This window comes from Geotrypetes seraphini, chromosome 9, assembly GCF_902459505.1.
Source record: "Geotrypetes seraphini chromosome 9, aGeoSer1.1, whole genome shotgun sequence".
Taxonomy (NCBI): domain Eukaryota; kingdom Metazoa; phylum Chordata; class Amphibia; order Gymnophiona; family Dermophiidae; genus Geotrypetes; species Geotrypetes seraphini.
The window spans coordinates 60,197,877-60,222,770 of NC_047092.1; the positions used below are offsets into that span (position 1 = coordinate 60,197,877).

General features: G+C 39.3%; 1 protein-coding gene across 12 annotated transcripts in view; it reads left to right on the plus strand.

Moving 5' to 3' along the window:
- NRCAM (neuronal cell adhesion molecule) overlaps nucleotides 1-24,894 on the plus strand; it is a 391,220-nt gene that overhangs the window by 231,714 nt on the left and 134,612 nt on the right. For all 12 annotated transcript variants that reach the window (XR_004540624.1, XM_033958216.1, XM_033958225.1 and 9 more), the window contains 7 exons: nucleotides 2,592-2,776; nucleotides 5,985-6,116; nucleotides 9,587-9,730; nucleotides 12,772-12,883; nucleotides 19,867-20,033; nucleotides 20,122-20,269; nucleotides 23,811-23,935. Coding sequence is in view for 11 of the 12 variants with exons in the window: in XM_033958216.1 (XP_033814107.1) it covers nucleotides 2,592-2,776; nucleotides 5,985-6,116; nucleotides 9,587-9,730; nucleotides 12,772-12,883; nucleotides 19,867-20,033; nucleotides 20,122-20,269; nucleotides 23,811-23,935 (1,013 nt within the window). In the remaining variant the exon portion in view is untranslated. The remainder of the gene's footprint in view (nucleotides 1-2,591; nucleotides 2,777-5,984; nucleotides 6,117-9,586; nucleotides 9,731-12,771; nucleotides 12,884-19,866; nucleotides 20,034-20,121; nucleotides 20,270-23,810; nucleotides 23,936-24,894) is intronic.

The following is a 24,894-nucleotide window of genomic DNA, read 5'->3' on the forward strand; positions in this document are numbered from 1 at the left end:
ATTGCAATGCCTATATGCAGCAAGGGCATGTGTAACTTACAGTATTTTGTATGCAGCACACATTAGTGCCAGCACTGCTCATACATTTTCTATCCTTATGAATGCCCCCTTGCAATTATGTGCTATGGGTGGGGGGGGGGGGAGGGTCTGCCACTTACATGCATTAAGTATACAGTTATATTCAAAGTACATTCACATTCACAAATGGCACTTAAATGTGAGTGACCAATTATAGAATTGCCCTTTAGCCATCTTACAACCTATCAAAGATGATTATTCAGTGGTTTAATCTGCATGTTCCCGTGTAGTGATGGATACTGAACCCAAGGCAGAAGGAAGATGGTGCCTGTTATTTGACCCTTCCACTCTCTAGCAGTGTGTGCATATGTGTGTGTGTGTGTGTGTGAGGGGGTTATCTAAACTGCACCTCCTACCCGGACCCCTTAAATTCTTATGTTCTTCACCAGTAGCAAGCAGGGACTCCTACCCACTGTTTATACCAGCTGAAGCTTTCCCTCTGATGAAACTTTCTGGTCCTGTGAACTGGAAGTTACATAAGAGGGAGGGGCCAGCATGAGCAGTGGATAGGAATCCTTGTTCTTTGTCAGAGAAGAATAGAAGGATTAAGAGGTAGTGGGGGGGAGTGGAAATGCAGTTAAAAGACCCGCTACCGCTAGGTAGTGGGGGGAGGAAAGGAAAGATGCCAGGAGTCTTTAGCTGCCACTTTGCTGCTGTGGTTCTGCTGAATGGCACTTCTGTTAGAATGGTGCCTGGGACACTCTCCCCCTCCCCCCCCCCCATTTCTATAACATTGTCTGGTTCTTTGCTAAAAGGTGCTACAGTTTGAATATCATCTACATAAGTAATGACCCAAAAGCCCAAATCTCTAATCTTCTACCCTAAAGTTGTAAAGAATGGTTGAATAGCAATAGGGATAATGTCAAACCTATTTCCTCTGACACTTGCTCTTTAATTCCCTTAAAACTCCTCCCATACAGAAAAGGACTGGACGCACAACAGTACTTTCTTGCCTGAACCTGTTCCTAGAGGAAAAGTCCATAGTCTGCTGTTGAGACAGACTATGGACTTAGCCATTGCTTGCTCTGGATTGGTAGCACGGAATGCTACTAATAATTGGGGTTTTGCCAGGTCCATGTAACTTGAATTAGCCTCCGTGAAGATGGGATACTGGGCTGGATGAACCATTGGTCTGACCCAGTAAGGCTATTCTTATGTTCTTAGCCTGTTTACATCTGTGCATCAAGATCCTCCAAACGACTACATCTAAGGCAGTGGTCTCAAACTCAAACCCTTTGCAGAGCCACATTTTGGATTTGTAGGTACTTGGAGGGCCTCAGAAAAAATAGTTAATGTCTTATTAAAGAAATGATAATTTTGCATGAGGTATAACTCTTTACAGTTTATAAATCTTTCCTTTTGGCTAAGTCTTAATAATAATATTGTCATTTATAGTTAAAGAGACATATGATCAAGAAACTGTTTTATTTTACTTTTGTGATTATGATAAACATACCGAGGGCCTCAAAATAGTACCTGATGGGCCGCATGTGGCTCCCGGGCCGCGAGTTTGAGACCACTGATCTAAGGTAACTGATATAAAATTGGCAAAAAAGAAATCTACCAGTATGTTGCAAATAAAGGCTCATGATGCCAAAGTCCAGCCATGTTCTGACATCGATTCTCCTTTTATACCTGCTTCTTTTCTCCCCCCATCCCTCATTCCATTTCTCCCTCAAGACAATATTTTCTTTTCTCCATCTACCCCTTTCTGTAGAGTCTCTTCTCTTTTTATACTCTCTTTAGACACTTCTATTCCATTGCTCTTTGCTCCTTTTCATTCTTCTGATTCTTTTCCTTCATTTTCCCTCTGTTTTAGACCCTATTTGCTCATTATCACTTTCTCCTCCTATTCGCTCCTCATTTCTCTCCCCTTTCAGTCTGAATATAGCTGTCTACCTTCAGTTTCCCTCCCTACTGCACAACCCTCATCAGTAGCAGGTAGGTTTAATTGGATTTCATCTCTACTTTCACAGGACTAGTCTTACAGTAAGAACTGCATTGTTCCACAGCTCTTATTGAAAGACTATCCATGTGGCAGGAGGAGATGATGTCTAATGAAATGCTTCCCCTGCTGCTAATGAGAAATTCCACAATAGGGAGGGGGAACGGTAAGAAGACCAGAATTGTACACCATTACATCAGGTAGGGTTTGATATACCCTGGCTCCATCCAACGACTCAAATGGAGTTGTCAAAGAGATGACAAGCCACTTTCCCTTTGCCATCCCATAATGATGACTGTGTCTAGGGTATTTTTTTAATGGGGTAATTTAGACAATATTAAATAAGCACAAATACTGTAGGCAAATTAAACTTGTTGTCAAGTGGAATGACACTATATTTTCAGGTGTTGGCAAGATGCCATTATAGAACAAGTCATTAGCTGGGAAGATAATAGGTCTATTTCTATGGAAATTAGTTCTTTTTTTTAATTGAACATATTTATTAGCAATTTATGGACCATTTATTCTTTCTAGTTTTTCTCAGCAATTTGTTTTTCTTGTTTCTAAGACCTACACCAGAAATCCAGTGGAGTAAAGAGGGTGGCGACTTACCCAGCAAGAGGACATTTTATGAAAATTTTAAGAAAACTCTGAAAATTGTTGATGTTTCAAAAGCAGACTCTGGAAAATATAAATGTATAGCCAAAAATACAATAGGAGCTGCTTACCATGTTATTACTGTTACAGTGAAAGGTAATACATTATTAGTAAATGTGCAGTCATGAACATATTTTAGATGTGACACTTCAGTAGTAAACAGATATATGATCAACCATCCAATTCTGCACCCAAGTTGTCATAGTCTGTTGATACTGAAAAGGATTCATCTTCCATATTTGGACCCACTGAGAGGACAGTCATGGTAGATGATCCTCCGCGGGATTACCAAAGATGTTGATAGTAAATAATTCCTCCAAGGATAAATTTGATTTTCAAATACAGTTTGAAGAAAATGAGGGTAAATCAAAAAGTAAAGGCAAAATACATTTAACGGCTTTAATAGAAGTAACTGTGAGCAATCACTTTTCCACATAGTCCCCATGCAAGACGACACATTTGTTGAATCATTCAACTAGCTTCTACATTCCTGCAGAGAAGTTTTTTTGGCTACTCCTGAATCCAGGTGAGCACCGCTTCCTGTACTTCATCATGCTTTTGTTTTTTGCTCTGTGGGTCACAGTAATGCACCCATGTCTTATCACCAGTGATAATTCTCTCTAGAATACTCGGATCTTCTTCATACCGTCTCAGGAGCTGGGTCACAACCTCCACATGCTGTTGCTTGTGTAGATCAGTAAGCTTGTTGGGAACTCATCGTGCAGAGACTTTCCTGTATCCCAAGTCATCACATCCATAGCTGATATCCAAATTTGCAGCCAATTGAGACCATTATCCATTGGTTTTCTCTCAACAAGGCATCCGCCCTGTCAATTTGCTCTTGTGTGCGTAATGTTGATGGGCAACCGGAATGACCTTCGTCGGTTACACCTGTTCTTCCCGCTTTAAACCTTTTTACCTATTCATAAATCTTTTGTTGATTCATGGTGCTATGTCCATACTGAGTCCATATCTGATGGTGAATTTCCACAGGTTTCACTCCCTGTGCCCAAAGAAAGTACAATACTGGCTGTTGTACTTCAATGGTGCAAACTTGCAATGGCGTGCCAATGTTTCTGATTTTGTGGCTACCACACGACTAAAAGCTGAGTGCTGCATTGTGCTTGGATGAAGGCAATGTACGCGTACATATGTTGCAATTCGCTAGCTCTGTTCTGGTTATAGCGTAATTTAACAACTGCCTTTAATTTTTGATTCGCCCTCGTATTAGTTTCTGAGAGGCCTTTTTTACCAAGTTGCGTTAAGTTGTGCTAAGTAGATGTCATTCATTTTTAATTTGTGTGTGTGTGTGGGAGGGGACATATCAGAAGTGGAGAAAGGGTGTGAAAGCATTATTCAGCTAGCATTAAAGGTATGACATTAAAGGCATGCTAACTGGTTAACTGGTCCATAACACAGGAACTCTTAGAGCTTCTTAAATAGGAGGCAGTAAGAGGCCCCCATGTTATTTTTTTTTTAAATGGCTGCATGCTATTGCTAGCATTAATATATGACCAGATATTCAATAAATAGAAAAATGCCTGTTTATGGCCACACTTGAATTATGCCACTTCAAGTCCTTTTACTAGTGCACCTTAGTAACAGGGTCCCTAAATATGAAACGCAGCTTACAAACAAAATGACTGATTGACTGACAATCAAGGTGCTGTTTCCTTGAAAAACCCCTTCTTCAAAACGGTAATAGTAAAGAAGATTCTGTTCTTGATCTAAAAAATATGTAAGATAAACAGCTAAGATGCAGTTAATAAAAGGTTTTAAAAAATGCTGTTAATTAATGCACTATTTCAATTTGAAACTCATCTTTTTTTAAGCCCATCAATGCTTCCAAATAAGGCATTAATGGCCAGAGAATATTCTGCTCTCCAGGGGTTATTGCTTAATTAACCTTGTCTAATGTGTGTTATTTCAACGTACACCTCATTTAGATATGAGAGAAAAATTTCCTAAGAGCTGTACTGGAGATTACATTATTATTGTAAGACATAGCTAAATAAAATACTTTCTGGTGAGAAATGAAGAGAGTTCAGAGCCCTTTTACTAAAGTTTAGCATAAGCTAACAGTGTACATTAAATGCTAAGAAGCCCATTTTATACCTATGGGTTTCATAGCATTTAGGCCCTGGTTCTGTAAATAGCATCTAATTCATAGGCACCATTAGGCTTGGCTGTCAATCATCCACTAGACACCATTTATAGAATGGCACCTAGCAGTGTCTAAGCATTCTTAGGTGCCAGTAGGCATTGAATCCTTAGGCATACTGCCATTTAGGCTAGGGTTTTCTTGGCCTAAATGAGTACACCTAAGAGAGGCACCTACTGGCTTCTAAATGAAACTGTACCCAAATTCTGCCCCTAACCATGCCAACTTGCCGAAAGGCGCCTCGGTGTGGAAGCCTACCTCGAAGTGGTAGGTGCCTACTAAGATAGGTGTCTACTGGTTAATTCATTTTTTTAATGTTTTTAAAATTGATTTTTAATGGCATTTTCCATTATCAGCACTGAATAAGCCAATTAAAAAAACGTACCCTCCCCCCCCCCCCTTTTACTAAGCCACAGTAGAGGTTCCTATGAGCATCAGAGCAACATCGGAGCATTTAGCACCTTGGGCTGAGGGGAGATATGATTGACGTCTACAAAATCTTGAGTGGAGTAGAACGGGTACAAGTGGATCAATTTTGTACTCTGTCAAAAATTACAAAGACTAGGGGACACTCGATGAAGTTACAAGGAAATACTTTTAAAACCAATAGGAGGAATTTTTTTTTTTTCACTCAGAGAATAGTTAAGCTCTAGAAAGCATTGTCAGAGGTTGTGGTAAGAGCGGATAGCGTAGCTGGTTTTAAGAAAGGTTTGAACAATATCTTGGAAGAAAAGTCCATAGTCTGTTATTGAGAAAGACATGGGGGAAGCCACTGCTTGCCCTTGATCCGTAGCGTGGAATGTTGCTACTCCTTGGGTTTTGGCCAGGTACTAGGAACCTGGCTTGGCGCCTGTGAGAACGGGCTACTGGGCTTGATGGACCAATGGTCTGACCCAGTAAAACTATTCTTATGTTCTTAAAAGAGGGCCTAATTTAGGTGCTTAGATCAGTTAGGTATGCTGATCTAGGTACTTAACTTTAGGTGTCTTTTATAGAATTGGGGCCTTAGTGTGCTCCAAACTTTAGTGAAAGGGCCCCCTAATTTATTCAAATTCTCATTTTTGAATGATTAAACAAACACTGACTTTCTTGTATTATATCAAGCACTAAATAAAACAATTTTTAATTTTTCTCAATATAAAGCTGCACCATACTGGATAACAGAGCCAAGGAATCGTGTGATGTCTCCAGGAGAAGATGGGGTTTTGACATGCAGAGCTGAAGGGAATCCTCCCCCCAAAATCACTTGGCTGACAAATGGGGTGGCAATAAATCGTGCGTAAAATATGCATAATAAGCTGTTACCCTTTGGCAAGTCAGTCCTGCAACTTTTCCCCAAAAATGATCTTGTTACTGTCTTAAAGGATAAATTAAAAACAAATGTACTAAGGTAGTGATATGTTTACTGAAGGGCGATAAGCTCTTAGGAACATATTCTATACATGGTGCCTAAAAAATCAGTGTCGAAAAGGTTGGTGCTTAGCGTGATTTTGTAAAACGCCTTCAAGATTATGCACAGTTTATAGAATCATGCTTAGCACTCATATATACAGGCACACCCATTTAGGCCAATGAAAATCAGGCCTAAATACTGTGCCTAAGGTGACTGATTCTATACACAATGCCTAATGGCATCTGCGTAACTTATAAGTGCCACTCCGCATAGTTGTCAATCAACCACTATGCATTGTGTATAGAATCATTCCTAGCGGTGTCTAGGCATGCTTAAGCGTTACTAGGCATCTTTGTAGTAGGCGTCGGCATATTAGGCCTAATTTACTGGTGCCTAACTGCAATGCCTTCTCGTATGTGGCTGGTGAAGGAGATGAATTACTGATCTCCTCCTCCCCCCCTTCCATAACCAGCCTTTATACTTTAGGACAGTTAGCCTGGTCTGTATATCTTCTGTGGGTTATCATTCACTTTTATAATGAGACATTTCAGCATGGCACTCAATAAAATTCATCACATAGCATGTCAAGTGTAGAAAAGTTATACTGAGCCACAGCTAAAATCTGCAGTTTGAGTTTTATTACTTAGGCTTCTCAGTAGCAATACTTCACTGCATCTAAAAGAACCACATATTTTTCTCACCTACCTTAAACTTTTCTTTGACCTTCTCACTGGTAAAATGCCTTCAGTCTTCATTTCTTGACAATAGTATGTCTTCTCTTTAAGTCCTGTACAATGACTAGATCTCTCATCTTCTATATAGAGAATGTTATACCTTGCATCCTCAACTGTTCCAGAAAAAGAGATGAACTCCTTTTATCCCAATCACTAAAGAAGTCCATTAGCTTCCATTCTGTAGAACATTTGCATTAAAAAAGAATCACCCTCACATTTGCTTCTGCCTAACTTGTAGGTTTTTTTATGGTTACAACATACTCCTTTGCCACTTGTCTCCTTATTCTCCCAATTCATGTTATTAGAAAATCTCTTTAAAATCTCTCTGTAGACCTAAGAGTATTACTTGCTTTCAACTCATTCTTTTCTTCTACTGTCATTGTACTCTTTCTAGCCTGATCTATTTATATAGATGAATACTTTAATTTTACATCCTAACTATTAAAGCAAGACGAGGCAATCAGCAGCTGCAGTCAAAGCAAAGCAAAAGTACTGCCAGCCACATAAATTCAAAAGAACTATCAGCTTCTATTCTGACACACAAGAATAGCAGGAGTTTCCAAGTAGCCCCTTTACGCATACAAATAGCTTTTGGAAATTGCCTTCATCAAGGTCATTTCAATAATGTGCACCAAAATTTAGGCACCAAAATGCAGTGTACTGAGCACACATTCTGTAAGGAGATTCCAGATTCCATTATAGAATAATAACATAAGTCAACACTTATGTGCCTAATATTTAGGCATGTCCACATACACTATGCTGATAGCAGGCATAAATGCACATGCCCAAATGTTGCCCTGTAGCACATAAATGCAGATATTCTATAACCATAGAAAGGTTCAGTAGGGTTGACCGAAAAACAATGGAAAGGAGACTAGGTAATCAAAGCATCCTTCATCTGAGTTAAAACATAAGGTATTCAGATCATCAGATTCAAAAAAACTTTGATGTTCTGAATTCCCTATGTTATAATTCAAATAAAGAATGCCTGGATATGTTTGTCTTCTGCTAAGTTTATGGACATGCACGGGGGAGCACAAAGAAGGGGCATGACTATGTCAAATGTTTACCTGTGTATTCTATAATCTACACAGGTAAACATTTGACGCAGTCATGCCCCTCCTATGTTCCTCCCCTTGTGCGTATCCCCTTGCTTCCATGTATGTTGCAATCAAAATAAATTTCACTTGTGGAAAAAGGCATAAATCTTTAAAATTAGTGAATCAAATCTTAAACCACTTTGCATAAGTATAGATAAATTAAATGTGAACAAGGGAAAAAGCCTCAGGGCATAGCTCCGGACTCAAGTGTCCTCACAAACCTAATTATCAATGCTTCCTCATCGCCATAAAAACCCCTTGTTGTGTTTAAAGTGCAAAACTAAAAAGTGACTTAATTAACATAACTGAATTTTAACTTAACTTAATATCTGTAGAACTTCAATCTTCGAATCAACATTATTTTCAAAGTTCAGAAGCTATTTCAATCCCTGTGCCAATGCCAGCCAATGTTTTGCTAAAAAAGCTGCTTCAAGGCAAACTCAGGATCCAACTCAGTGCACGCCGAGATAGAGTAAGTGAGTAGCTGGTTGGCATGTTTAAAGTTGATTTACAAGATGAGATAATGTTCTAACAACTTAGTGTTGATTATAGATCCTGAGTTTGCCCTGAAACAGCTTTTTTAGTGAAACGTGACTGTCATCGGCACAGGGACTGAAATAACTTCTGAACTTTGAAAAGAATGTTGACTCGAAGATTGAAGTTCTACAAATATTAAATTAAGTTAAAATTCAGTAATAAGTTAAGTCACTTTTGAGTTTTGCAGGTTAAACACGACAAGGGTTTTTTATGCCGATGAGGAGGCACTGATAAGGTTTCTGAGTTCACTTGAGTCCCGAGCCATGCCCTGAGACTTTTTCCCTTGTTCACATTTAATTTATTTATATCTATACAAAGTGGTTTAAGATTTGATTCACTAATTTTAAAGATTTATGCCTTTTTTTGCACAAGTGAAATTTATTTTGAACACAGTACTATTTACCCTGGTATGTGGCTTTGATAACTGTCCTGTCCTCTTTGGGTCTGTGGGAAAATTACTAATGGCTATGACCCTTACATATCTGATTGCTTACTGAGTGGATCTTAGTTCTTTTGTTTTCTGATGTAAATGTAATTATCATTTCAATTTTATTCTATTAAAGGCCAGTTTAGGAAACTGCATTAGCATTAATGCAAGCATCAATGCATGTTAAACATACTCAAAATGAATAGAATATATTCAATATACATATAATAGGATTAATGTGTTAATGCTCTTGTGATTTTCTATACATTCATGTGAATTTCCACAGTTGAAACTGAAATTAGCTGAAAAGATGCATAAATATGTTGGTTAACTCGAGTATATGTAGCACATTTGCTGTAACAATATCTTCTCACTATTGGCCAGCTAGCAGGAGGGAATTATCAGACTTATTATAAAGAACTTAGAAAACAGACTTCAAAACCTTTTAAATTCACACAGTTCTTTAATCAATCTACTATACAAAATCTGATTGTTTCTTGAAAGAAAGTTGCAAAATGATTGAAAATGTGTTTTTATTTTTAATCTTTTAGTTGCTCCCGCTGATCCTAGCAGAAAAGTGGATGGAGACACGATTACATTCACCAGTGTACAAGAAAGATCCAGTGCTGTCTTTCAGTGCAATGCTTCTAATGAATATGGTTATTTGCTGGCAAATGTATTTGTGAATGTTTTGGGTAAGATAGATTATTTATGATGTGAAGGGCAATTCTATAACTGCACATAAGTACTTAGCGAGATAATTGGCACTTCTGTGCATATGTGCACTATGGCTCTGACTACCATCAGTGTCTAAGTCCTAGACGCTGTTCGGAGCAGATGTCAATCAACCACTAGGCACCGTTTATAGAATTGCACCTACTGGTGTCTAAGCATTCTTGGATGCCTCTAGTCATTGAATCCTTAGGCACACTACATTTAGGCCAGGGTTTTCTTGGCCTAAATGAGTGCGCCTAAGTCATTCCACCCCAAATCTGCCCCTAACCATGCCTACTTGTTGTGTAGGTGCCAGTAGGAGCCTTGTTGTAGATGCTTACCACAAGGTAGTAGGTGCCTATAGGCAAATTAATTTTTTTAATTGGTTTTTAATGGTCCTTTTAGTTGTCAGCATTGATTAAGCCAATTTTTTAAAACAAGTTAATTTAGGCACTTATATCGGCTAGGCACACCAATCTAGGCACCTGACTTTAGTCATCATTTATAGAATCAAGGTCTACATGCTATTCTGTAAAACAGTGCACAAGTGCCTTAGTGCATAATGACAAGGGGGTACCCATGGGCTGATCATGAGTGGAGCAAGGGTATGCTTTACACATAGGTACATAACTCCACAGAATGGAGTAAGTGAGTGCACCTAACTTTGGGGCCCTGTTTCTAAGTTGCACTCAGCACTTCTGCATGCTTACTGTAGCCCGTACTTTGAGGGCAATACTTGGGGTGACCCTGTGTGCTTGGTTGAGGGAAACATATTATAGGGTGACTTTACGTGCTTATTACACTCGTACACAGATATTTTATAGTGGAGGTCTCCCTACACCACTATGTCATAAATGTGGGATGGGGGGGTCATACTTTGGGACATGCCTTTTGATTATGCCCCATTATTCAGCATTTCTGGAGGCGTATAATCCCTTATATGTCAGGGTTAATTGGGATAGCCATACGCAGTACCCCGGACCACTTTGTCTTGGATTTGCCAGAGGCTTTTGGTCATTTACCTAGGGGGCATCGGACTTTGTGTAGGAAGATGAGTTTACTGGCCAGGAAATGTATTCTTCAGTGCTGGACAGTTCCGGATCCTCCGGCATATTGGCATTGGCGGAACCAATTTTCATCAGTTGGTTATTTGGGAGGTGCGAGATGCCAGAGGGTCTAGGAAGCGAAAGATGTTGTTTTTGAATATTTGGGAGTCTTATCTGCAAGTCTTACATCCCAAGGGCCGCAGCGCGGTCTTAAGATGGGTGTCCTAATTTGGGCGCTCAGTTAGATAGGTTTGGAAAGTTATGGTGAGTATGGATGGGGCGGGGTGGAGAGTAGCATTGGGGGGGGAGGGGAGGGTGGTATGAGGAGGGGAAATGGGGGTATTGAAAGGTTCTGGTAATTAGTCATGGATAGGATAAGTGGGCTTTGGTTGATGTTATTGTTTTATTGTACATGCTTGTTCTATTATTGTATATGGTGCATCATTGTTTGTACTGTGCATCTTTGGGGTGCTCTAGTGTTGTATTTGTTGTCATTTGCATCAATAAAAATTGTTTGAACCTAAAATAGTGTGCCATGGGATGCTCTTAGGAGTCCTGTGGTAACTGCCAAGTCTATGTGCACTATCCACATCCTAAAAAACACATTATGGACTGAATTCTATATATTGCACCTAAAAATCAGCACCCAGAAAATGCCTATTCTATAAATGGAGCTTAAACTTAGGCACGGTTTATAGAATAACACTTTGCCCAGGAGCCATGCCTAACTTTAGGTGTGACTATTTGATCCAATGAAAATGTGGTGCAGATGCCCCTTATTCTGTAATTATGTGCTTAATTTTGAGGAATGCCCTCGATTTATCCATGACCCTCCCATTTCTGAGCCCCCCTTTTAGGTACCCCATATAAATTTTATGCACATACCTTTTAATTAAAACCAATTAACACTAATAATTGCTTGTTAAGACTCCAATTATCAACACTAATTATTCAGTTGTGCATGCAAATTGGGCACACACCCAAATTTGTGCACCCAACTCAGAGCGACACTTATAGAATTTGCGGGATTATTTATTTCTTTGAGGAAGTATGTCAGGGATGGAGAATGGACTTTCCTATGCTAATCTGTCAGTATGGCTACATTACCATTGGTTAGCACAGGATTACTGCATGAGCGCTTACCTCATGGTAAGAGCTCATGCGCTAATTTTTTTAATAGCTGTGCACTAATAGCAACATTAACACATGGCCTTTAATTTTTTTAAAAATAGAAAATTGGTAACTTTACTGCTGTGCTAAAATTGGCCTTAGTGTGTAGGGAAAAATCCATGCAAGGACATGCTAAAACCACATTTTATCCCAAGTTAATAAAAGTTCTACTTTGTGCTTAAAATTGCAAGCTGTTTGCACAGATGCTGTTACAGAAAAATGCTCAGTGCGTGCTTTCGGGGTGCCCAGCTCAGGGTGCACAGTTATAGAATTACCCCTTGTATCTTAGTTGTAGCTTATTAATGAGAAATATTATATGATGCTTGGAAGTTTTTTCATATGGCCATTATCTTTGCTTCTTCTAACTTCATGTAGCATTCAGTTCTCATTATCATAAAAAACAACAATTTTTTTGTGTTCCTTTCTCTGTTTCCAGTCAACTCAGACTAAAGGCTTATTGTCTTTCATGACAGTCTGGAAATGCACAGTCTATAACAGTATAAAAACGATATTTGTTTTATAGCCAGCTCCCCCACCATGACATCCTTACATGTCGATAGTGAATACTGAAAGTCATAGGTCTCAGTATCATGACAAAAATATTGAAGGGTGAAAGGATATTTAGAGAGTTGTTAAAACCAACTCCTGAACAGAAAGTTCTAGTTATTTTAATATTAATTATACACAATGTTGTAAATGATTTTATGTAGCTCAAAACCTATAATTTAATATCATATCAACTGTCAATAATTATAATAGAACTACATACCAGATGTCAAATTTATCTGTTGTATATTTTTTTGTAGCTGAACCACCAAGAATTCTTACTCCTGGTAGTAAGGTGTTCCAAGTCATTGCCAATAGATCTGCATTGCTGTCGTGTGACTTTTTTGGTTCCCCTGTACCTACTGTTGAATGGTAAATCATACTTTGTATATTGAATATATGATTCCATGTTTGCTTGTGTAATGAGAACAACATCTACCATACTTCAGAAGAAAATAATCATGGTGTAGAGGGCAATTTTCAACATCATTTACCTGGATAAATTGTCAGAAAAATTGACAACCATTGATAAAACAGAAAGTATGCATAGTAGTGGGCGTCATGTAGAAAGGTAGTAGCTCTCATTGGCTCCTGCATGGTCACCACAATGGTCTCTGTCTCATTTTCACTAGTGAGGTAGGAATACCCACTGGCTCTTGAACTACGGGCACTGCAGGTTTGATATGCCTCTTAATATCGAGCATTGCCATGGATAAGGTGTTTTCTGGTCAAACTTGCTGCCTTAGCAGTACATTCAACTGAAAACATGCATATAAATGGAGCGACAGACAGCCAAATTGTCTTCACCATGGTAACTGGCATGAAGGGCAATTATATAATCTGGCACTCACAGTTGTACACATTACCCCCTGGATTCTATATATGGTACTTAAAGTTGTACACATACATTTGGGTCCATGCTCATTTTAATTGAGTAATTTAGAGCTAATTAGCAACAATTTATATTTATATGCACTTCTTGCCAGGTGTTATTCTTTAAAGATACATGCATAAACCTTTTAGCATGCAACTGAAAAGGGGGTGTGGCTATAGGAGGGGCATGGGCAGGTTACAGGCATTCATTAAAGTTGCCCATTCTATTATAGAATTTGGAGGGTCTGTACCTAATTTACGTGCAAGGATTTGCACCAGGTTTTAGTTGGTGTAAATCCTTGTGCACAAAGTTGGGTACAGATCCCAGCACAATGCACTATTTTAAAATAGTGCCCAACTTGGAGTACCATTTATAGAACAGTACTTGGCACTCGGTACTTGGCACTCATTTTTTCAGTGGCCAAGTTTGGGAACCATTTACTGAATCTAATCTCATATATGCAAATGACTAGAATGCTATCACTTATTCACATATGTGCACACATACGTGAGTAAATGCTAGTACGGCACCTATTCTACAAAGATCCATTTAACTTACATAGCATGTATTTGGAATGGGTCCGTGTACAGGGGTGGGAATCGGTGGAACATAGGCAGGGCTCCCACATATATATATATATATATATATATATATATATATATATATAGGGGCTCATTTTCAAAGCACTTAGGCACACACAATACCATAGGTTTCTATAGTGCTTTGTGTGTTTAAGTGCTTTGAAAACGAGCCCCATAGTTTAAGAATTCTTTAAGTTTCAATTGTCCTGCTTCATTTAGGTACCCAAATGTACACCAGACATATAGCGGGTGTATGTCTGAGTGCCCAAAAATAAAGAGAAACAAATCGCCATGTAGAATTTGATCAGTCAAAGAAAGTAGGGATGAGAAGATGTTTCCACTCAGGATTCATTCTGAAATCAGCATTTATTCATAGAAGAATGCAGCGATATCCAGAAATGACCCAACATGACCAGTGTTTCAGCATACAAGGTGCCTTCCTCAGGGATCTAAATATAAATACACAGGTGAAAATGTAATTATAAAATGTGATAGATACAATAATAAATCAACACTCAACCCGATACTTGTTGAATGGACAAAAAAGTTTTTTCATTTACCTAGGGGGCATTGGACAAGTATCGGGTTGAGTGTTGATTTATTGTGTGGAAGATTAATCATGAGATTTGTGAGTCAGTTAAGTGTGATAGATACAATAAGACACAAATATAAATAACAATCATAAATGAATAAATTATATCAAATAAATCAATTAAATGTATAGCTATTATAACAGTAAACAATTAACAAGTTGTTTTTTTCACAATTAAATCAATCACAGTTAAACTTAATACATATAAATCAATTCTAATTACATAACCACCTAAAATGAACATACAAAAGATATTGTAAATAGAAACGATGTGACTATCCCCCTCTTTTATGAAACTGCGAAAGCAGTTTCTAGCGTGGGGAGCCGCGCTGAAAGGCCTGCGCTGCTCCTGAGGCTCATAAGAACTCAATGAACGTCGGGAGCAGCATGGGCAATTCAGCGGGGCTCCCCGCATTAGAAACTGCTATCACAATTTCATAAAAGAGAAGGTATGTCTTTCAAATAAAAGTTTTTAAATATTTGCCAAAAGCCCACGTATATAGCCTAAAGTTAAAGAAATACATAATGCCATACAACATTTACCTCCAACCCCTTTTAATAAACCACAATAGCGGGTTTTAGTACAGGGAGCCGCGCTGATTGCTATGTGCTGCTTCCGACACTCATAGGGACTCTATGAGCGTCGGGGCAGCATGGAGCATACAGCGTGGCTCCCTGAGCTAGCACGGTTTATTAAAGGGGTGGGGTTATTAAGTTAAAAAAATAATAAATACAAGATAGTTTATACATGTACCTATATGAACTTCAACACAATGTTTAATGAGAAAATAGAGGGATAGATGGGATGATTTGTCCATGCATATAAACTTTAATTTTGCTAATATCATCAATTGCAAGGATGAGCTGGAAACTAAAAGATATTAATTAAAGTCCTTCTATCCAACCAGTAATGTAGAAATGACTGTAAATAAATAAATGGGGGTGGGAAAAGAGGACTGCTCTATTGTGAAAACAGACAAAAGTACTACTGCCGTGCTATGAGCAGTATATAGAGACTATTATTGTTGTATATCTCTCTGTTACTAGGGACTCCTTTTACGAAGATGCGCTAGGATTTTCAGCGCACGTATAAAATTACCAAAAATCTACCACCTCCTAAAATGGAGGCGGTAGTGGTGAGCGCACTCGGGAATTTAACACGCGCTATTGCACGCGTTAAGGCCCTAGCGTGCCTGTGTAAAAGGCGCCCTAAATCTAGGAAATTTGGCCATGTTACACCACTTTTAAAGAATGCACACTGGCTGCCCATTAAATATAGAATTACCTATAAAATAGCCCTATTAACTTTCAAAGTTCAAACGTCCAAAGCCCCATTATTGTTAGATAGAGTTCTCAATACTTACACTCCTTTACGATCGTTAAGATCTGAAGAAACAAAATCTGCTATCCATCCCATCTCTGAGATTTATTAATGCACAGTGGTCCACCATTTTCTCGGTCACAGCCACCCCCACCCCATACCTGGAATTCGTTACCTGCGCAGTTGAGGGAGGAAAAACCTTAGATAAATTCAAGGGAAAACTAAAAGTTTTTTTGTTCAAAGACGCATCTGAATCTTAACATTCATAAGAGACTACTTTTAATGCCATCAGAGGGCTCCAATTGATTAGACCCTACCTGATGATGTTTTCCTTTTATGTTGCCATTGTAGTTCCTCCCACTTTCCTTTTGTATCATTATATTGTATAATTGCTGTCCTGTTTATTTGTATATTAAATGTATATTAAAATATGTTGTTCGTCTTTCCCCTTTTTTAAAATTGTACATCGCTTAGAAACTTTGATAGGTGATCAAATCAAATTTTAAATTAACTTGAAACTTGATAAGTGATAATGTAGGATATGAAGATAACAATATGAGATAAATCTGATGTCACCGAGGCTTAAATGTAAACACTGAGACAAATATTAAATGTCTGGACAGGATATTAATAGTCATTATGTGCTCCTTTTACAAAAGCTGCTGTAGAGGTTTCTACCATGGGTCGGCGAGATAAATGTTCTAATGATCATAGGAATTCTATGAACGTTGAAGCATTTTCCTTTCTAGCCCATGGTAGAAACATCTACCTCACCTTGTAAAAGTCAGTGTATATGCGAGATTGTGGACTTATGAACTAAAGTCAATTCTAAAGTATATTCTTAAAAAACACTTTTATGAAATGTGCTGAGCACGCCATTGTAAAAAAAAAAATTTATGTTGGACTATCGGGCAACTGACCTCGTGCTTTTACATTAGAACGATGTAATATGATTAGGAGTCCAATATTTTTTATCCTTTCCTCTTAATGTAAATATCAGGAAACAATAGCATATAATTATTTGAAAACATACCTTTTCTTCATACTCTTGCTCCAAAAATATGGGTAAGTAAACATGCAGTACATGCGCTGTGTATCATTATAAAGGTTAATGCAGCTTCATTTTCAGGTTAATGAATAAGGGTGGAGAGATGTTCTATAGGGAAAAATCTCATTGGTCAGCAAAAATAAATGTGATTTCATTTCCATATTAATGGATAGAAGCAGGTGATTCATGGTACAAAATTTGATTGGTTAAAATAAATTATTACAAATCTAGTACACAACCAACTAAAAAATGCCTTTAGTGCACAACTAAAAAATATTATTATTATTATTTTTTTTTTGGGGGGGGTGAATGGAAAGGCAAATAAGTTTAAAAAATGCATGCTGTGATCTCAGAGGAAATTATATATTATATGTGTATATACAATATATGTGTGTGTGTGTTTGTAAAGATATGAGGATCTGGGGGTTGGGTTTCTTGGTCTGGGAAGGTATGAGGGGGGAGGCGAGTTAAAAACCCCAAAGAATCTCCCTCCGTAATCTCCAACTACAGACCCATCGCCAATATTCCTCTCTTCCAAAAAATCATGGAAGGACTGGTCAATCACTACCTCACATCATACCTAGAGAAATTTAACATCCTCCACGAATCCCAGTCTGGATTCCGCACCAATTACAGTACGGAAACTGTTCTAGCCTCACTAACCAATCACCTCCTCCAACTATTCTCACTGGGAAACAGCGCACTGCTACTACAGTTCGACCTCAGCAGTGCCTTCGACCTAGTAGACCATGACATTCTGATTAACTGCCTCGACTCCATAGGCATCGCCGGACAAGTACTAACCTGGCTCACAGGCTTCCTAAAAAACCAAACCTACCAAGTCCATAATGACGGAACCTTCTCCCACACATGGAGCAACCCCTGCGGAGTCCCCCAGGGCTCCCCCCTATCCCCGTCACTATTCAATATCTACATGGCATCACTGGGACACATGTTATCGAACCGTAACCTGAAATCCTATATCTACGCGGATGACATTACAATCATCATACCCATCACCTCACTGTCACATGAGACAGAACAATTCATCTCAACTGTCCTCACCATGGTAGAAAACTGGACCACTCGCTTCAAACTGAAACTAAACCCAGAAAAAACCAAGTTCTTCCTTGCAAGTCCCAACCACAAACTAACATCCACCACCCTGCATCTTAATGGCTTAACATATCCAATCAACTCTACTATAAAAATCCTCGGAGTCATCTTGGACCGATGCCTCACTTTAGAAGAACACACTAACACCCAGGTCAAAAAATGTTTTTCCACCCTGTGGAAACTCCGCTCCATCAAACATTACTTTGATTTTCCCACCTTCAGATTGCTGGTCCAATCCCTAATTCTAAACTCCCTGGATTACTGCAATATCATATATCTGGGCTCCTACAAGAAAACAATTAAACGACTACGACTTATTCAGAATACCGCAGTCCGCCTCATCTACGGGCTCAAAAAATCAGACCACATCAGCCCTTTCTACAGGAAACTTCACTGGCTACCGTTCGAAGCAAGGATCATCTTCAAATTCGCCTGCCTCTGCTTCAAAACCCTAACTGGCTCAGCCCCGATATACCTTTCACGCCACTTCACCTTCCCAGGCTCTAACCGTACACGCAATGCACACCTGTTTGCCTACCCCTCCCCAAAAGGATGCATCCACAAAAGATTCTTCGACAAAACCCTCTCTTTCCAAGCTGGCAAATGGAATGACTGCCTGTCCACTCTCATCTCTCTTGCCCCAACTTATCAATCCTTCAGGAAATCTCTAAAAACATACCTCTTTGATAAATTCCTCTAACCCCCGTCCCCCCCGACCAAACTAATAATCCCTTGCCTCCCTCCCTACCCTTCCCCTCCCCCCATGCAACAATTATTGGATCATTTTGTAATTGTCACTGGTTTATACCATATAATTGTTAACTAATTCTCTGCACCTACATTGTATAAATCGCTCTGAACTGTTTTTCGATATGCTGTAACCTCGATGTAACTTCGCTATAACTAAGCTGTAACTTCACTGTAAATGTACAGTCTCTTATCCTGTAAACCGCTCTGAACTGTTTTGTGGTATTGCGGTATAAAAAATAAAGTTATTATTATTATTATTATTCTAGAATTTGTTTGTATGGTGGGGAGGGGTTGAAGTTTGTATTCTATATCAGATGGTATTGCTCTGGTCTGCTTTTCGCCTTGTCATATATGTTTGGCTAGCAATAAAAACAGATTTGACATTAAAAGGTAATAAAAATGTAAAAGGAAATGTACCTATAAAATTAGATAATCTAAAACATTCTGAACATAAAAATTTAAAACAATGATGTAATTCTACATGGGTGAAGGGGAAGGAGAGTAGAGGAGGAGGGGACAAAGGGAAAAGGGAAAAGAGAGGACGGGAAAGTGAAATGAGGAAAAAGGGGGGTAGAGGAGAGAAAGGAGAAGAGAGAGAGAGGAAAAAGGAAGAGGAAAAAAGGAAAGAAGTAGTACAATGGTTAGAGGGAAGATGTAACATATTATATAGCAACATTAAAAGAAACTTTTCCATCTGGGCAAAGTAAATATAACAAATGGGAAATTAATGAAAAAGGGTAAAATAATGAATTTTATCAAATGTATACAGGACTTGATGAAAATGCATGTGTTGGTACTTAGGTGCGCTAGCGTTTTTAGCGCACGCACAAGATTAGCGCGTGCTATAGCATGCGCTAGCTGAAAAATTACCACCTGTTTAAAAGGAGGCGGTAGCAGCTAGCGCACACGGCATTTTAACGCGTGCTATTCCGCGCGTTAAGGCCCTAACGCACCTTTGTAAAAGGAGCCCTTAGTCTTAACTTCTCTTTAGCATATCTGAACTTTAGTTCTGATTTTTTTTTTTTAATTATTAATATTTTTTTAAAATAATTGAATAATGTCTTTTCATGAAGGCTCAAGGAAGCTCAAGCAAGTGTTCTTCATGGAGATGCATATGTTGTCCATCCTAATGGGACATTGGAAGTTCGCATGGCTCAGAAGGATAGTAGTGGTGCATACACATGTGTAGTACGGAATAACCTAGGAAAGGCACAGAACGAGGTGCTGTTAGACGTTAAAGGTAATCTTGAATACTTTTGTACAATTTCACTTATAGTATAATAATGGATTTTGCAAGTCCGTGAAATGTCTAATCTATGAAATTTCAGATCCAACAATAATAATCAAGCAGCCAGAATACAAAGTCACACAGAGGTTTGGGAGAACTTCATTTGAGTGCAAAGTGAAGCATGATCCTACATTACTACCCACAATTGTGTGGCTGAAGGATGATGATGAGCTACCAAATGATGAAAGGTATTCTTCCTCTTACATATTTATTTTATAATCTACTGATTTAGGAACTTGTGTAATAAAGATAGCACTAAAGGTTTTCAAAGTCATTTTAAGGGTGCTTTTCTATCCATGCTGGGTAGTACAAGTTTTAACACTCTGGCCCAAATTCTATATACACATCCCCCTCCATATTCGCGGGTTCAGAACTTGCAACTTCGGTTATTCACAGTTTTCGTCTGGGTGACCCACCTCAACCTCCTGGACCTCTCCACTTACTTGCTTTTTAAAACCTGATGGGCTAGTAGTGAAGCGGAGCTGGAGCGATCTTCCTACGCTCCCGCCTTGTGCAGAACTGGGAACAAAAATGACTGCCGTGAGGTCCCATGGTCTCGCAGGAACTCACAGCGGCCATTTTTGTTCCCAGCTCTGCAAGGGGCAAGAGCGCAGGAAGATCGCTCCTGGCCCGCTTCCATCGCCACAAGGCTTTAAAAAGTAAGTATAAGTGGAGAGGTCTAGGAGGCAGGGGTGGGTCAGAGTCGGTCCTAAAGTTATTCGCGATTTTTCCATATAGGCGGGCCAGCACTGCCCCTAACCCCCATGAATATGGAGGGAGAAGTGTATAGTATCATAAATTGTGCATGTAAATCAGTGCACACAGCCAATTTGAATGTGCACGTAGTTGTTTAACAAGTCAATCAGCTCTTATTATTAGCAATTAACAACTAGTAATTGACATCAATTGGCACAAATTAGAAGATAGGCACACAATTTGATGGGTGCATTCTATAAAGTGGTGTGCGTTGCTTCTAGTGCATGAATCTTAAAAAGGGGTGTGGTCAAGGGAGGAGCATGGGAAGATCACAGGTATTCCTAAAAGTTAGGTGCGCTGTTATAGAATACAATCAATCTACGCACAACTTAGATGTGGACATTTAGATCTGGTTTTCCGTGGGCTAAATTGTTGCACCTAAATATGCCACAAACAAGAGAAAAAAATCCAACAGGAACTACAGCAAAACCAAGCGAAAAGCAAAAACCAAAAAACAACTGCAGACTATGTACAAGATGCAGGCACTGTTTATTTCAAACTCTAATGGTATATACAACCTTATTACCAACCGAGGGACCCGACACGGTCTGTGTTTCGGACAACAAACCTTCCTCAGGGGTCCGTGGTAGATAATTTGAGCCTAAGTGTACAAAAACAATATGCATGTACTGATAAGACCAGAGTAAAGGGAGAGCTGCCATTATAGTATGCACACAATATAAATCCTTCAGGGTCTCCATATTAAGGCCCAAATTCTATAACCAGCGCCTAATAGTTGGCGCCTATTTCGGAGGCGCCAAACTAGATAGGTGCCTATCTAAATTGAATAACAAGCTCAATTAAGCTTTTTAATCAGCACTGATTGAAACATAGGCGCCTATTAAGAAAGCACGATTCTGTAACAATGCGCTTCTAAAAATTTAGGCAGCCTTCAAAAAAATAGGCGCTATGCATGTTAGGTGTGGGCGTGGCTACATGTTAGGCATTTTGTTGCAGAATCACTGCTCTTAAGCGTGTTTAAGTGCTCAGCTAGGCACCTAACTTTTAGTTGTGCCTAGAGCTGGCCTATTTCTTGGTCACCTCCAAAATAGGTTCCGTTCAGCGTGATTCATTAAACAGCACCTATTTTTACTTGAATTACGCTGAACAGTGCCTAATTAGGCGCCTAACTTTTGGGCGCTTCTTATAGAATTTGCCCTTGAATGCCCAAAAGGTAGAACTTTTCAGTAAGTATAAATTAACTTTGCACATGATAATTCACGGTAACATGCATCGGATGCAGCAAAGATGATCTAAAGTGGTATGCGCTAAAGCATTTGCGTTAGTTTTGCCATGTGCATGCACTAACCACACTCTAAATAGGGAGTGTCCCTTTTCCCCCGTTCATAATTTGGACATTTCAGTTTGTAAAATGGATGTTCATTCCAGCACAAGGATGTCCATCTCACGTGTATTTTAGAATGGGCTATATCCTGTTCTAAAATGCATGCGAGATGGACATCCAATTGTGATTTTCTGACTTTGACATCCATATGGCACGCCACCTTTGTAAGTGCCATCATTTAAAATGACATTTCAAGCTTTTATTTTTAATTTGAGACTCACAAAAAAAATTGTGGGATTAAGGAGAATTATACCTTTAGGGCCAGATTCTATATACTGCATCTAGGCACACCTACATTGTAGGCACCACTCCATGGGGATGTCAATCAACTGCTAGACGCCTCTTATAGAATTATATTTAGTGGTGTCTAAGATGACTTAGGCGTTGCTAGGCACTGTAGAGGTAGATGCCAGTTTTACTGGGTTAATGTACCACCAGTACCTAGCAACGCCTAAGTCAACATGCATGTCCTTTGCCCCTAATCAACGCCTACTTTTCAGTTGAGCATTGTCAGGCATCATAAGGCACTGCTCTGAGTTCCATGCAGAACTCTTAATTAATTTATTTTTTTTACTTTATCAATTAATTTCAATGGTATGGTCAGTTACCATGCCATTTAAGCTAATTAAAACAATTTAGGTTGCATGTGGATTTTAGTTAGGATTTGTTGGATGTCCACAACTAGGGCCCCTAATGCCCTGCGTAAAGCCCTGGCTGAAATGAACCTTTTTTTAAAAAAACAAAAACATGCACATTTGTGATCTGGTGCAAATCCTGAAGGTAAAATTTATTTGAATATTCATTTAATGAGAAATAAATATATAAAATTTCACCCACCCAAACCAATATGCGTGTTTTAGTTAAAGAATATTTGCACTTATAAGTTGACTATTAAAGTTATTAACCAATTCAAAAAAAATAATATACTAACTAGTATTTTGTAACTTAAGCATGCAACTCACATAGTGTGTAGATGCAAAGGGGTATACACAGGATAAAGAACATGGGCATGTCCAACAATTATTCAAAGCTATCTGGCTAGAAAAAGCCATCGACCAGTTAAATAGCATTTTGGCACCTGTGAATATTCAGTGTGAGATAACTGGTTAATTTTCTCTCCTGAATATTCACGGCCAGCTCCAGAAAGTTAACTGGCTATATCATGCGATGAGCAGCAATATTCAGAGCTGACCAGCTAAGTTTGGTAGGCAAATCAGACTGTATAAATAGCAGGCCTGGCTTTGATCACTGTTAACTAAATTGGCCAGTGCTGAATATTCACTTAGCCAGTTAAGTTAGCACTGGCCAAAAAAAGCCAGATATTCAATGCCACTCACTGGAAATAGCCTCAAATTGAATATCCAGGGTCAGTGCTGACTGCAGCACTTATTTGGGCTGCCTCTTGCAGGCTGAATATTGGCCCCCTTGTAATAATTTAGCAGATCCCAAATTTTCATGGCAGCATACTTTATTCTTTGATCTAAATACTTTGGTGGAAGGGTTCAAGGTATTGATCTATTTATTACATGAGAAGTACAAGTGGCAGTTCTAACATCAGGATGAACAAATTTTGATAGAATCTATTTTTGTGCAGTGAAGAACTCTGTGAATGTTTTGTTTATTGACAGGTTTATTGTTGGTAAGGACCATTTGACGATTACCAACACAACAGATACAGATGAAGGCACCTATATTTGTATAGCAAATACTTCTCTAGACAGTGTCTTTGCTAGTGTAGTGCTCTCTGTTGTTGGTAAGTACATTTTTACAGAACAAAAACAGGAAAAGGGGTAGATTTGTGGATGAAACAGAAGAGTGTTAGAAATTCTAATGACCCTAGAGAAAATACCATATATACTCAAATATAAACTGATCCAAATATAAACCGAGGTAACCTTTACTTTCCTGAAAAGGGGAGGGGGGATGTTAACTTGAATATAAACCAAGGGTTTATAGTCAAGTGCCCTGCCTTGCAGGCTCTGTACCCAGCCCCCTCCCTCAATGCCCTTCTAGACTCTTTTTATCTTCCTCCCTCCCCTGCCAGGATCTGCACCCTATCTCCCCTCCGTCCCTCCCCTGATGCCTAGCAGGCCTGCCCCAGGCCTGCCATAAACCCTGGTGGTCCAGTGGTCCAGAGGGATCCCAACTGCCCTGGCTGATTCTGAAACATCACACCTCCCTCCCATCTCCCAGACCTCGAGAGAGAGCCTACCTTGAAAGTCCTGGTAATCCAGCAGTGAACTGGGCAAGAACATTCTTCCTCTGTTCCTGCCTTGTGCAAAGCTGCTATCTAAAATGGCTGCCACAAGTTCTTGCGGCAGCCTTGCAAGACCACGGGAGCTCATGGCAGTCATTTTAGATAGCGGCTCTGCACGGGGCAGGGGTGTAGGAAGATCGCTTCTGCCCCAGTTCACCGCTGGATCACCAGGGCTTTCAAGGTAGGTTTCTAGAGGTCTGGGATGTGGGTGGGAGGTGTGTTTCAGAATTGGCCAAGACAGGTGGTGGGAGGGATCCCTCCTGTCCTGGCTCACCCCTGGACCACCAGGACTTATGGTAACTCCAGAGGAGGCCTGCAACAGATCTGGGCAGGGGGACTGGCTTGAATATAAACTGAGACCTCCATTTTGGGGCTATTTTTTTGGCCCAAAAATCTTGGATTATATCTGAGTACATACGGTAGATGCTTTCCAGGTTTTGATAGCTTTTGATGAA